At 41.3% G+C, this 12888-nt stretch overlaps 1 protein-coding gene across 3 annotated transcripts in view; it reads left to right on the top strand.

The window, feature by feature from the left end:
- The window catches only part of Znf451 (zinc finger protein 451), a 57799-nt gene that overhangs the window by 38298 nt on the left and 6613 nt on the right, over positions 1-12888 (top strand). For 2 of the 3 annotated variants that reach the window (XM_031367091.1, XM_031367092.1), the window contains exons 10-14: positions 1470-3040; positions 6832-6972; positions 9201-9331; positions 10274-10460; positions 12734-12799. In XM_031367091.1, coding sequence (XP_031222951.1) covers positions 1470-3040; positions 6832-6972; positions 9201-9331; positions 10274-10460; positions 12734-12799 — 2096 coding nt within the window. Of the gene's footprint in view, positions 1-1469; positions 3041-6831; positions 6973-9200; positions 9332-10273; positions 10461-12480; positions 12638-12733; positions 12800-12888 lie in introns of all 3 variants that reach the window. The other variant, XR_004117848.1, reaches the window with a different exon arrangement.

Here is a 12888-nt window from a genome sequence, read left to right as displayed (position 1 = left end):
TTTTAGTTTTTGTTTTTTTGAGACAGGGTTTCTCTGTATAGCTCTGGCTGTTCTGGAGCTCACTCTGCAGACCAGGCTAGTCTCAAACTCAAAAATCCGCCTGCCTCTGCCTCCCAAGTGCTGGGATTAAAGGGGTGTGTCACCATCGCCCAGCTGCTACTTGGTTCTTAGTGAAAATTTTTCTTTAGCAGAAAAGAAATGTGAATAGGACATATTCCTGACATAAGTTAGTCAATTATTAATAAATAGTTTTGTGAGTTGTGGTTCCTAACTGTAACCCTAGCACTATAGGCTACAGAAAAAGGGTCACAAGTTCAAGGCCAGCCTCGATTACATGGTGAAATTCCGTCCAACAAAATGGACTGGAGAAATGGTCAGTGTTTAAGAGTATATTATGGCTGCTCTTCCAGGTAGCCTGAGCTTAATTCCCAGTATCACAGCAGCAGCTCACCACTGTCTGGCCCCTCCAGCTGCAAAACTCCAGGCCCACAAGAAGTGTACAGATATGCAGATAAACATCCATATTTGTTAAATAAATAAATGCAGTTAAGTAAGTTACTCAACTAAAAAAACTTACAATGAAACCAGAAAACAGCATCAAAAAGTGGAATATTAGGCTGGAGAGATGGCTTAGCAGTTAAAAGCACTGATTGCTCTTGCAGATGTCCTGAGTTCAATTCTCAGCAACCATATCATGGCTCACAACCATCTGTAATAGATCTGATGCCCTCTTCTGGTGTGTCTGAAGACAGTGACAGTGTACTCATATACATAACATGAATAAATAATTATTTTTTTAAAGTAGAATATTATCTAAAAGTTTATAGTGTTCATTCACATATTTGAATGACCTCAAGAATCTAATTTGCTTCAAGGCCCCTATATCAGTACATTTGATACTGATTGATGTTTTCAGAAGTTTGCCTCCATATTTTGAATCTTCTAATTCTACTTTAAACTCTTGTATGTGGATGAGAAAAATAAAATAGAGGTGATATAAAAGTACTTTAAGATGATAGAGTAACTGTGTTATTGAAAAGATCTTTTAGTGCTTGTTTATATTGTTATTTTTAAAATTCTTGCCGGGTGGTGGTGGCGCACACCTTTAATTCCAGCACTTCGGAGGCAGAAGCAGGCGGATTTCTGAGTTCAAGGCCAGCCTGGTCTACAGAGTGAGTTCCAGGACAGCCAAGGCTACTCAGAGAAACCCTGTCTCGAAAAAACAAAACAAAACAACAACAACAACAAAAAAATGCCTATAATCCCAGCACTTGGGAGGCAGAGGCAGGCGGATTTATGAGTTTGAGGCCAGCCTGGTCTACAGAGTGAACTCCAGGACAGCCAGGACTACACAGAGAAACCCTGTCTCAAAAAACCAAAAATAAATAAATAAAAAATAAAAATAAAATAAAATTCTTGTCATACAAAGCAGAGAAAACTTACACTTTTTTCTTTTTAATCCAAATTAGGGTTCGTTGTCGAAATGCTGGACCTGTAGCTATAGCTGAGAAAAGCATTACTCAGGTTGCAAAAGAATTCATAGTAAGAGGTTATTGTTCAGATTGCAACCAGGTCTTTATGGATGAAGCCAGCACCCAAAGTCACAAGAATTCAGGACACAAAATTACACTTGTGAACTCAGTGGAAGAATCTGTCTTGCTTTATTGCCACATCAGTGAAGGGAGTAGGCCTCCTTGTGATTTACATTTATTCAGTCAACCAAAAATTTCATCACTTAAACGAATTCTGTCTATTAAAGAGTCCAGCGCTGAGGACTGTGCCGTTCCGACAAAGAAGGTGAACATAGGAGGCACAGCTTGTGTGCAGAGACAGAGTTCAGCGGTCACAGCCTGGTTTTGTGAATGCAGTCGGCGGTTTCCAAGTGAAGATGCCGTAGAAAAGCATGTTTTCTCTGCAAACACAATGTGTTACAAGTGTGTGGTCTGTGGGAAGGTTTGTGAAGATTCAGGGGTCATGCGTTTACACATGAGCAGGTTTCATGGAGGGGCGCATTTAAATAACTTTCTGTTTTGGTGTCGGACGTGCAAAAAGGAATTAATAAAGAAAGATGCCATCATGGCACATGTTACTGAGTTTCATAGTGGGCATAGGTATTTTTATGAGACGGATGAGGGAGAGGAGGAGGCTGTGCCGTCATCCTCTGCAGAGAGCCATTCGAATGCTGACAGACCACCTTCTCCCGTTGCTGTTGTTGATCACTGCCCAGCAGACAGTCCTCCCAGAGGCAGGTGGCAGTGCCGTATCTGTGAGGACATGTTTGATTCCCAGGAGTGTGTGAAGCAGCACTGCATGTCCTTGACAAGCCACCGCTTTCATAGGTACAGCTGTGCCCACTGCAGAAAGACTTTCCATAAAGTGGAAACTCTGTACCGACATTGCCAGGACGAGCATGACAATGAGATCAAGATGAAGTACTTCTGTGGGCTTTGTGATCTCATTTTTAACAAGGAAGAAGCATTTCTGAGTCACTATAAGGAGCACCACAGCATAGATTATGTGTTTGTGTCAGAAAAAACTAAAACCTCAATTAAAACTGAAGATGATTTTAAAATAGTAGAGACCAGTAATTTATTAAGCTGTGGCTGCCATGAGAGTTACATCTGTAAAGTCAACAGAAAGGAAGACTATGATCGATGTCTGAAAATCATGCTGGAGAAAGGTAAGCTGTGGTTTCGATGCAGTTTGTGCTCAGCCACTGCACAGAAGGTGGCCGACATGAATTCTCACGTCTGTCAAGCACACAGGGAAGAGAAAAGCAAGGCGGAGCAGCAGTATGTGATCAAGTGTGGTATCTGCACCAAAGCGTTTCAGAACCCTGAGAGTGCTCAGCAGCACTTCCACAGGAAGCATGCCACCTTCCAGAAGCCCACTGCGACCCTCGGCGGAGCCAGCAGAAGAAGCACATGCCAGCTTGCTGCTAGTGCCTCACATGCCGAGAAAAACCCAAAACAGGTGAACTGTCAGAAACATTCAGATGTGGAAAAAGGAGCTGAGCATGATGTATGCTGCCAGAACATAGGTATGGCTTTACAGCGTGGGGCAAGTTTAGCACACTCACCCTAGGACGTACATAAGTTACGTATGTATGTATGCATGTATGTATGTGCACATGTACCCACCATCGGAAGCTGAGTGAGTGCTGACATCAGCAGCATCAGTGATAACAGTAGCCAGTGTGCACTTTCAGGGATTTGTGCTTATGCTGTCTTTAAATAATAGAGTAGATCTCTTTCTCTTTACAAAGAAATGAGAGTTTTGAGAAGTGACAGTTCTTAGTATTCTTTCTAAATGATTTGAGAGTTATTCTGAACCTCAAAATAGTATTTTCCTTAAAGTATGAAGGTTTGTTAAAGAGCAAATTTCCCCCCTTTGTGTGTGATTGTGTTTATGTCTGTGTATCTTTGTGTGTTGTGCTTAGTTTTGTGCATGCTAAGCAAATGCAGTATTCACTGAGCTACATCAGCAGCTCTAGCTGAATTCCTTTTGTATCTCTTCAGTCTTGCTCTTGTTTGTTTATTTTTAAATAAAAAAAGTTGGGGCTGTAGAGATGGCTTGGTGGTTAGGAGCACTGACTGCTCTTCCAGAGAACCAGGTTTAATTCTTGGCACTCACATGGCAGTTCACGCCTCTCTAGTTCCAGGGGACTTGACACCTTCACACAGACATACATTCAGGCAAAACACCAATGAACATCAAATAAAAATACATACTTTAAATCAATTTTAAAGTTTAAATTTTTTTTAAAGATTTATTTTTATTTATTTTATGGTTATGAGTACACTGTAGCTGTACAGATGGGCATGAGCCATCATGTGTGTGGGTGCTGTTGAACTCAGGACTTCTGCCCACCCTGCTTGCTCCAGCCTGCTTGCTCTAGCCTGCTCTGTCCCGCATAATTTACTGCAGCTGTCTTCAGACGCACCAGGAGAGGGCGTCAGATCTCATTATGGGTGGTTGTGAGCCACCATGTGGTTGCTGGGATCCGAACTCAGGACCTTCCGAAGACCAGTCAGTGCTCTTACTCGCTGAGCCATCTCGCCAGCCCCTAAAGTTTAAAGTTTTAAGACCAGGCCTCACACATTAGTCGAGGTTGGCCTGGATGTAGTTAGAATGGTCTAGAAATTGTGCTAGTTCTTCTGCCTCCTGGGTGCTGACATTACAGACATGACTTGTCATGCTGGGCCTGGCCGCCTCATTCTTTAAATATGAGAAATTGTAAACATAGTGTAAGATGACTTTGTGGCAAAGTGATGTAATAAATAAGACAATGATTGAAAGCTCCAAGTGGTAGCTAGATCTGAGGGTGGGGAGTTGAAGTGCATTCCTCTTGATACTCCCTTTGACCTTCCCCCCCAAATCAGTAAATACAATATAGTGCTTTGATTATTTAAAAGTTTAGTTATTTTTCACTAGATAAAATAAACCTGTAGCATTAACCTGATGAACTGTAGAAGATAAGAGTAGAAACAGTGAGAATAAGTTAGCTGGTAGATGAAAGTTTCTGTGGTTCTTGAGAAATCATTTGTGGCCAGGCAGTGGTGACGCACGCCTTTAATCCTAGCACTTGGGAGGCAGAGGCAGGCGGATTTCTGAGTTGGAGGCCAGCCTGGTCTACAGAGTGAGTTCCAGGACAGCCAGGGCTACACAGAGAAACCCTGTCTCAAAAGAAAAAGTCATTTGTGTTTATAAAGTAGCATTTCAGTAATATCTCAAGTAATAGTTTTCAACATTTGTCCCAGTCTGTCCACCTGATGGAAGGCCTGCAAAACCCTCTGCAGTGGGCCTGTATCCAAAGTCTCCTGGTATCAGCTGAGGAACAAGGAACACCCTTGGTTCTTGCCCCTACTATAGCACCTGCTGGACTCCAAGGTGCTTATCTAGAGTAGAGCGCCTTGCCTCAGCCTCTCCTGGGGATACACAGCCACTGCTGTACCAAGAGCTAAATAGGCTCAGAACTGGCTGGCAGCATTCGTGGAGGCTGCGTGTGTGGAGGCGGCGGGCATGGGGGCCCAGCAGCTGGGGCTCTGCTTAGACTTTGATTACTTACCACTGATCTATTTGTTTGAGATGGAGTCTTATACTGTTATTCAAACTGTTGTCATAATCTTGGGCCCAAATGACCCTCCCAACTCAGCCTTCAGACTGTGGGTGTGTGACACCACACCAGACTACAGACCCTTGACTTCACAGGTTTGCTCTGTGGCATATATACATCTTGATGCTTAGTTGTGGGTTTTCAATGAGAAAGCATTAAATCTTTCATGATCTAGATACTTCTACTTCCAAAAAAGTAAAACAGTGGCCCCAGCGTTTTATGTTCTTTTGTGCTTTTCTTTCAGTTTTCTCAGTACTTTGGGGGAATGTTGTGTTTGTCTGTGTTTGATAGAAAATGACAGTAGCATCTAAATTTAAGTTTTTTAAGAACCTGAAGATGTAACATTGGCTTGGAAATAGGAGCAGATGGTAGTAACACATTGAAAAGGCCTCTGTTAGTCCTAGTAGAAGCTATTCATTTAAAAATATTCCAAGGCCTGCATGAAAACCACTAGAAGCTGTAAGGCCCTGTCATGATGGAAAAGCTTGAAAGGGGCTGGGTAGGAAGGGAAGTATGGGAGATGAAAGGAGAACCAAGAAAAGTCTACCAGCACCTATTTCTATTCTAGCCCCACCCCCACCCCCCGTGGGATTGGGCTTTGAAGTCCCCTTATTTTTGCTCTCTTGGGTGTTTGATCCAGAGAACTACTAATAAATCCTTATAGATTTATTAGTAGAAAAGCAAATTTACTAGAGAAATGCAGATTTTCATGATAAACAGCATTCTTGGTAAATAACCTTGAAAATGATGTTTGTGGGGTTTTATTATGTCACTCGGGCTGCCTTCAAACCATGATCCTTCGCCCTGCCTCAGTGTTGGGTTAAGGTGTGTGCTGTACATTGCACTTCTACTTTATTTGCTTTACAAGTTCCTTTCAGCCTTCCTAGACAGAACATTAGGACCTCATTTGAAGCCAGGCAGTGGTGGCGCACGCCTTTAATCCCAACACTTGGGAGGCAGAGGCAGGTGGATTTCTGAATTCGAGGCCAACCTAGACTACAGAGTAAGTTCAGGACAGCCAGGGCTATACAGAGAAACCCTGTCTCGAAAAACTAAAACAAACAAACAAAAAAACCAGGACCTCATTTGAATGTTGTTACTATGCGTTGTATTAGATTATTTTTGTGTCTGTGTTGACATAAGTCTACAAGTCTTTTCATGCACATTGAATAATTATGGGTAGTGAAATTCTATTTAGTCTTAAAATTTGAACTTCTATTTGACCTAGTACATTAATTTGTTAAAAGTAACTTTATTTTCAGTAAAAAAATTTTGTGGCTCTTTAAAAAGAAGACCTTAAGCAGTCATGGTAGTGTGTGCCTGCAGTCTTAGCACTTGGGATGTGCAGGCAGAAGAATCATAAGTTCAAGGCCAGCCTTGATAGTATAGTGAGTTTAGTCCATTTTGGGCTAAATAAGATCCTGCCTCACATCAAAACAAAACCACAAAGGCCTTATAGTCAAGAGAAGAGAGCTTAAGAAGGATATGATCACATGTGAAATATCCTGAATACTACCTGGTTTAAATATAAATGGTTCTATAGAACCATTAAATATAAATGGTTCAGTAGAGATGAACAATAGTAACAATGAACAGTTTTGCGTACAGGACCTCTAATATCTTTTAGACTTGAGGAATTAGGATATTTATGAACAATTCTTACTGCATTCATGTTAATGTGGGTTTTTTGTTTGTTTTTTCTTTTTTTTTCTTAGAGGAGGAAGTTGAGCTTCCAGATGTGGACTACCTGCGGACCATGACTCATATAGTCTTTGTAGATTTTGATAACTGGTCGAACTTTTTTGGTCATCTACCTGGGCATCTTAATCAAGGAACATTTATTTGGGGCTTTCAAGGTATGTTTAAGAAGGAAAGCATTAGGGGCACTCTTCTGAGAATGTGATTCACTTAGAAGAATCCTTTGGGCCTTCCTGAATAGAATATGAGTATCATTACTGTGCATGACTGCTAGGTTACTTGTTGAGATTTATATATCTCTTATATGTGTGGAGGTCGGAGGACAGTCTGTGGGAATGATTCTCTTCCTAAATTATGTAGGTTTCAGGGGTCATTCTTAGGTCATTATCCTTGGTGACCACCACCTTTACCCACTGAGCTGTCTGGAAGCTGGCGTTAGGGATTTCACTGCTGTTTTTAACATATTTCTGTGATATAAACTCTTTGCTAACCCCAAATTCGTGTATCTTTCAATACATAGTGGAGAAAGATTCATTCAACTCCTATGATGCGTCAGGCTTTTAAAATGCAAGAAAGCAGTGAGGAGGATCATATTTTCCTAGTTGTGCATGTTATAACTTTTTTTTTTTTTTTTTTAATTGCTGGGATCCAAACTCAGGACCTTCGGAAGAGCAGTCAGTGCTCTTACCCGCTGAGCCATCGCGCCAGCCCCCATGTTATAACATTTTAACATTAACTTAAAAATAAAGTTGAAGGACGCAGGCTGAGAAGCTCGTGCTTGTTGCAGGATCACTGGAGAGTAGAGTTAGCTCTGAGCTGTGCTCTCATAGCTGGGGGAGTGCTGGGATTTTTGGTATGCCTCTTTAGCTCATGGTTGCTTTTTCTGAAGTACCCTGTCACTACATACTTCTATAAACCACTGGCCAAACTATGCAAAAGAATTCTTTGACTTACTGAGGTTTAGTGTAGTGAGTATCTGATGCATTTTTAGAGGAAATAGCTTAAAAAGGTAAGAATTGGCATTAAAGATAGAAACATACTAATGTGGATAAATTAGTCAATCTATGTTTTATTAAGTCTAGTTCTGCTGTCATACTTTTAATTTTTAAAAATTCTTGATAATTTCATATATGTGTGTGTGCATGCGTGTATACATGTACATGTATATAGTCATGGTCACCCCCATTGCGATCTCACGTGTCCCCTGAACCCTTCTTCAAAGAACTTCCTCCTTCTCTTTTCATGTCTGTCTCTTGCTGGCATGAGTGTGGGTGAGAGGTTTTTTGGTGAGCATGGGTAGTCTTAGCATTGACTGCATCACTAAAGCCAGTAAGTGCCTCCAGCGACTGTGGTCACCAGTCCATTGTAGAATATGGATGGGCCCATCCTGTGCAAGTCATCACATTCGCCATGAGTTCACAGTTGCGGTGGCCGTGCCATGTCCTGAAGACCATGCTTCAGAGCCTCCCACGTTCCTCTGCCCCCTTTCCCATGGTCTCCTGGGCCTTGCAGGGAGTCAGGGCTGAGCATTCAGCAGCAGTCACCTCAGCACTCTGACTTCTCAGGAGTCTGATTTGACTTTTGCCCACACTAGAGCATTCCGTCTGGGTAGGACAGAGTTTGAGCAGCACTAACATTAACATAGCAGAAATATCTAGAATGCATGTGCATTATTTCTTAGCTGCTGACTTTGGCATATTTGTAAAACCTACTGAACTTTGAATTTATGTAGAATGACACCATTTGAAGAGTGTTAGCTTTTGTTTTTTACTCTGCTCACTATCCATCTGAACTTCCAAGAAAAGTTATTTTTTTTTATGTATGTGTGTTTTGCCTCTTTCTATGCTGTGCATGAGGTGCTAGTGCTCATGGAGACCGAAAGACAGTATCAGATTCCCTGGGCAGGTTACAGACAGTTATGAGCTACCTGTGGGTCCTGGGAATCAAATCCCTGTTCTCTGGGAGAGCAGCCAGCACTCTTAACCATGGAGACATCTCTCCACCCCTCACCCCATGAACTTTTCCATGTGTAGGCAGATTAAAGGAAGTCAGTGTCTGTTCCCAAGATTGAAAAGAGACAAGATGGTGATGACTTTTCCAGGACTGAGACAGCATGCCTTATAGCTGTAGGCTCTGTAGCTGAACTCCTGGTCATCCCGTCTCCACCCCACATGTGTGTGAACCACCAGGCCTGGTTTATGAGGTGCTGGAGGTCGGACCCCAGGCTTTGTGCATTCTAGGCATCTACTCTGATAAGTGAGTTACATCTGCAGGCCAGTTCTCTCACATTGTAATTTAGTACTTTCAAGAAGAAAAATAGAGGTTATAGTTGACCTTGATAAAGTTCTCAGTCACTTTGTTCCATATTTCTTTCTAAAATTACTAGGGGGAAACACCAATTGGAAGCCTCCGCTTGGTTGTAAGGTCTATAATTACTTGAACAGGATCGGATGCTTCTTTCTTCATCCTCGCTGTAGTAAAAGAAAAGATGCTGCTGATTTTGCCATATGTATGCATGTAAGTAGGTATTTTATTAAGGACCTGATGTCAGTCTTTCTATGTCTGCATGTAAGTAGGTGTGTTACTGAAAACTTGATGGCATTCTAGAATGCATTTGGAGTTTTGCCTTTCGGACTGTAATGGCAGCATAGATCATTATTCAGAGCTGATTTCATATAAACCTTTCTGCATCAGGTCCTACACACTGCATGTGTGGTCTGGCCAGGACCCCCACACATTTACTTAATTTTTATGGCATTCCTCCAGAAGATCTCATCTGTATATAGCAAACTTAGTTATGTGTGGAATAAATAGTCAAGATGATCTTGTACTTGCTGTGTACAATATACTTTTACATTTTAATATCTGAAATTGAGAGGCACTGGATTAATCGCTGTTGTCCTAGATGGAATTTGCATTTACATCTGTCTCCGATGGTCACCTAGTGAAACTACTGAGCCAGGACTCACTTTATATTAAGTCTCCTGTGTGAACGTTTCTGTGTCACTCAGATCATGTGAATGAATGCTTTTGCAAATGTATCACCTGCTGCTTCAGCCTCAGGAGATTTCTTCTTCCTTTGAGTCATACAGTTCACCTTTTGAACATGTTCCCTGTGAAATTTTTTTTTTTTTTTTTTTTTTTTTTTTTTTCCCTGTGAAATTTTTTATGTGCTCTTCCTCGAGTAGGTGGCCTTTAGGTCCCTCCATCATGCAGACACCTCCCCTTGTACATGGAGATCGCCTGCTGCTTTTTCCTCAGTGCTGCCTCAGTAGGTCATCTTGTAATTGTTGACATCTTATATTTGACTTTTGAGTGCCATATGTCAACTATGAAGGCTGGCTAGGGAGTCAATATAACATACTTTCCTAGATATGTGCTCCTTGTGAAATACATGTTACTTGATTTGAAGAAACTCTTGCAGATTTTTGACAACCTGTCCTGTTTGTTCCAACTTAGGCTGGCCGTCTAGATGAGCAACTTCCTAAACAAATTCCTTTCACCATCCTCTCTGGAGACCAAGGCTTTCTGGAGCTAGAGAATCAATTTAAGAAGACCCAGAGGCCAGCACATATACTGAACCCTCACCACTTAGAGGGAGACATGATGTGTGCCTTGTTAAATAGCATATCTGACACTACCAAAGGTATGCGGCTGCCTTCACGGTGCAGACCACCCAAGAGGAAGAGACTTCACTGCTGAGAAAACAAAGAAACTGCTGTCTGTTTCCTAAACCTTTGTGCTTGTCTTTTCTTACATACTTACATCTTGTTTGCTTTGAACAGGATCTCTTGTAGCCCAGGCTGGCCTTGAATTTCTGACTGGAAGAAGCTGATATAGCAAAGGCTAGCCTTGAATACCTAATCCTCCTGTCTCTTCCTCCCAAGTGCTGAAAATCTAGCCCTGTGCCATCATGCCTGGTATTAACTTTCATTCTTTAGTGTTTCAGAATGAGGATTAATCACACTAGTTTTCCACAGCCTTTTTTTATTCTAATAAAATCCATTTCTACTTGTATAAAATATGTATTAATGTCCATAAAACATATTAAAGCTCAAATTCAGATCTTCACTGTTTCTAAGATTGTAAATTTATCTTCAGATTTTTAGAAAGTAAAGTTTGGTCTGCCACCTGAATACATTCAGTTTTATCCAAATAAGAGATAAATAGATAAACAAGCAATACCTAGAAGAAAAGTGTAGAGACTATTTGAGAGGTTGGCTATGACACAGTGATAGCTGATGATTCTGTAAGTGCCTGGGAGGAGCTGGGGTCCTTACTCCACTATTGCTCTGCTTGCTACTGCTCTATCCATCTGAGTTTGTCCATGGTTAGGAGTTCAGTTTCACCACCCAGCATTTGAAAAAGAAAGTAGTTTTGGTTTTCCTAATTCCTGACGTGAAGAGTATAAGAATGATATCTAAATGTTATAATATACAGCAGTGGTGAGTCTCACTTGGTCCTTCTAGCACTTCAGAGACTGAAGCAGAAGGATAGTTATGAGTTGTAGGACACCTTGGGCTTTGGTTACAAAGTGATATCCTGATTCTAAAAGTAACAACCCCCAAAAAAGGCCCTAATAATGAGATACATGAGACCTGTCTCAAATTTAAAAAAAAGAAAAACGATTTGAAGATTTTGGTGAATGGCCTCAGTGACAGAAAACTAGCTACTTCTTGGAGTGTTACTAGATGGATTAGCGCTTTCCAATTCTATTTTTCTAATATATTTGAAACTATTTTTGTTTTGTTTTTATTTTTGTTTGTTTTGTTTTGTTTTGTTTTTTGAGACAGGGTTTCTCTGTGTGCCCTGGCTATCCTGGAACTCACTCTGTGGACCAGGCTGTCCTCGAACTCAGAAATCCACCTGCCTCTGCCTACCAAGTGCTGGGATTAAAGGCATGCACCACCACTGCCCGGCTTGAAACTATATTTGTAGTAAAAACTCACAATGAAGGATGTTACTCTAATCAGCAATTACAGTGAATCAGTTAATTCTACAAATTATGATTTTATTTACCTTCCCCCTTTTCGTTTTTTAAGATAAGTCTCTCCTGGCCCAAACTGCCTTGAGCTCCAGATGCTCTTGGCTCTGACTCTGAAGCGCAGGGTGTAATGTCATGTGCCGCCATGCTTAGGACTCAGCTGTCTGCTTTGAAGCAGTAATGAAGCTGGACCTGGTGGCACATGGCTATTAGCCATCCCTAGGGAGGTAGAGCCAGCTGTGACAAAAGGTCACAGTGTTCATGCAAGAGTATAGAGGAAAATGAATGTGAATTCCTTCCTATTATACCATGCCTCCGTTCTGAATATTTTCCCCTACTCTGTAATTTTTATTTCATCCACTTAAACAGAGGTGCCCCACAGGCCCATCCTTTTAACGTTTGGTTCAGAAATCTTTAATGTAAATTTCATGTTTCAGAGATGAATGTAGCACTTGTCACCTAAGTTTTCAGTAACATGACTAAGAACATACTATTTTATAACCAACATGCTGTAATTTTTTAGTCTTGTTCAAACATTTAAATAACTTCTGATGTTTTTCAGTCCTCTTTTTTTATATGCTGTGGGTTAGATGTATTGGATTATACATTTTTAGGGGTGAGGAAATAGTGATTTAGGGAGATTCCATTGCTTACCCGTGGCCTCTGCTTGTCTTTTCATCAGTACATCTGCTTGTTACAAGCCAGTTCCGTGGTGTAGAGGTGGGTCTCTGCTCACCCACACGCACTGTCACTTACTGGCTCTAGCCATGTGCTTTTAAGAGTGAGGAGGAGATGTATTTTGCTGTAGAGCAAAGGTGCTGCATTTTGTTTACATAAAGGTATAAGATTTTCTCTTTTTGAAGCAATATTTAAGAATTTATTTTTATCAGAAGATAGAAATTAGTGTGAGCTGCTTTTGCATTTCTGTCTTCCAGAGTGTGACAGCGATGACAGCTTGGGGGTGAAAGGCTCTCCAGCAGAGGAGCTCAGGGCCACAGAGGGTAAGAGCACATCCGTGACACCCCGAGTGTGTGGTGTCATCTTTAACTCCTTTTGCCTTCACTGTCCCAGTATTACTTACTCTAAAAAT

The sequence above is a fragment of the Mastomys coucha genome, unplaced genomic scaffold (assembly GCF_008632895.1).
Source record: "Mastomys coucha isolate ucsf_1 unplaced genomic scaffold, UCSF_Mcou_1 pScaffold14, whole genome shotgun sequence".
In the NCBI taxonomy this organism is placed as follows: domain Eukaryota; kingdom Metazoa; phylum Chordata; class Mammalia; order Rodentia; family Muridae; genus Mastomys; species Mastomys coucha.
Note: the sequence above shows the minus strand (reverse complement) of the source record. Positions and strands in the feature narration are given on the sequence as shown.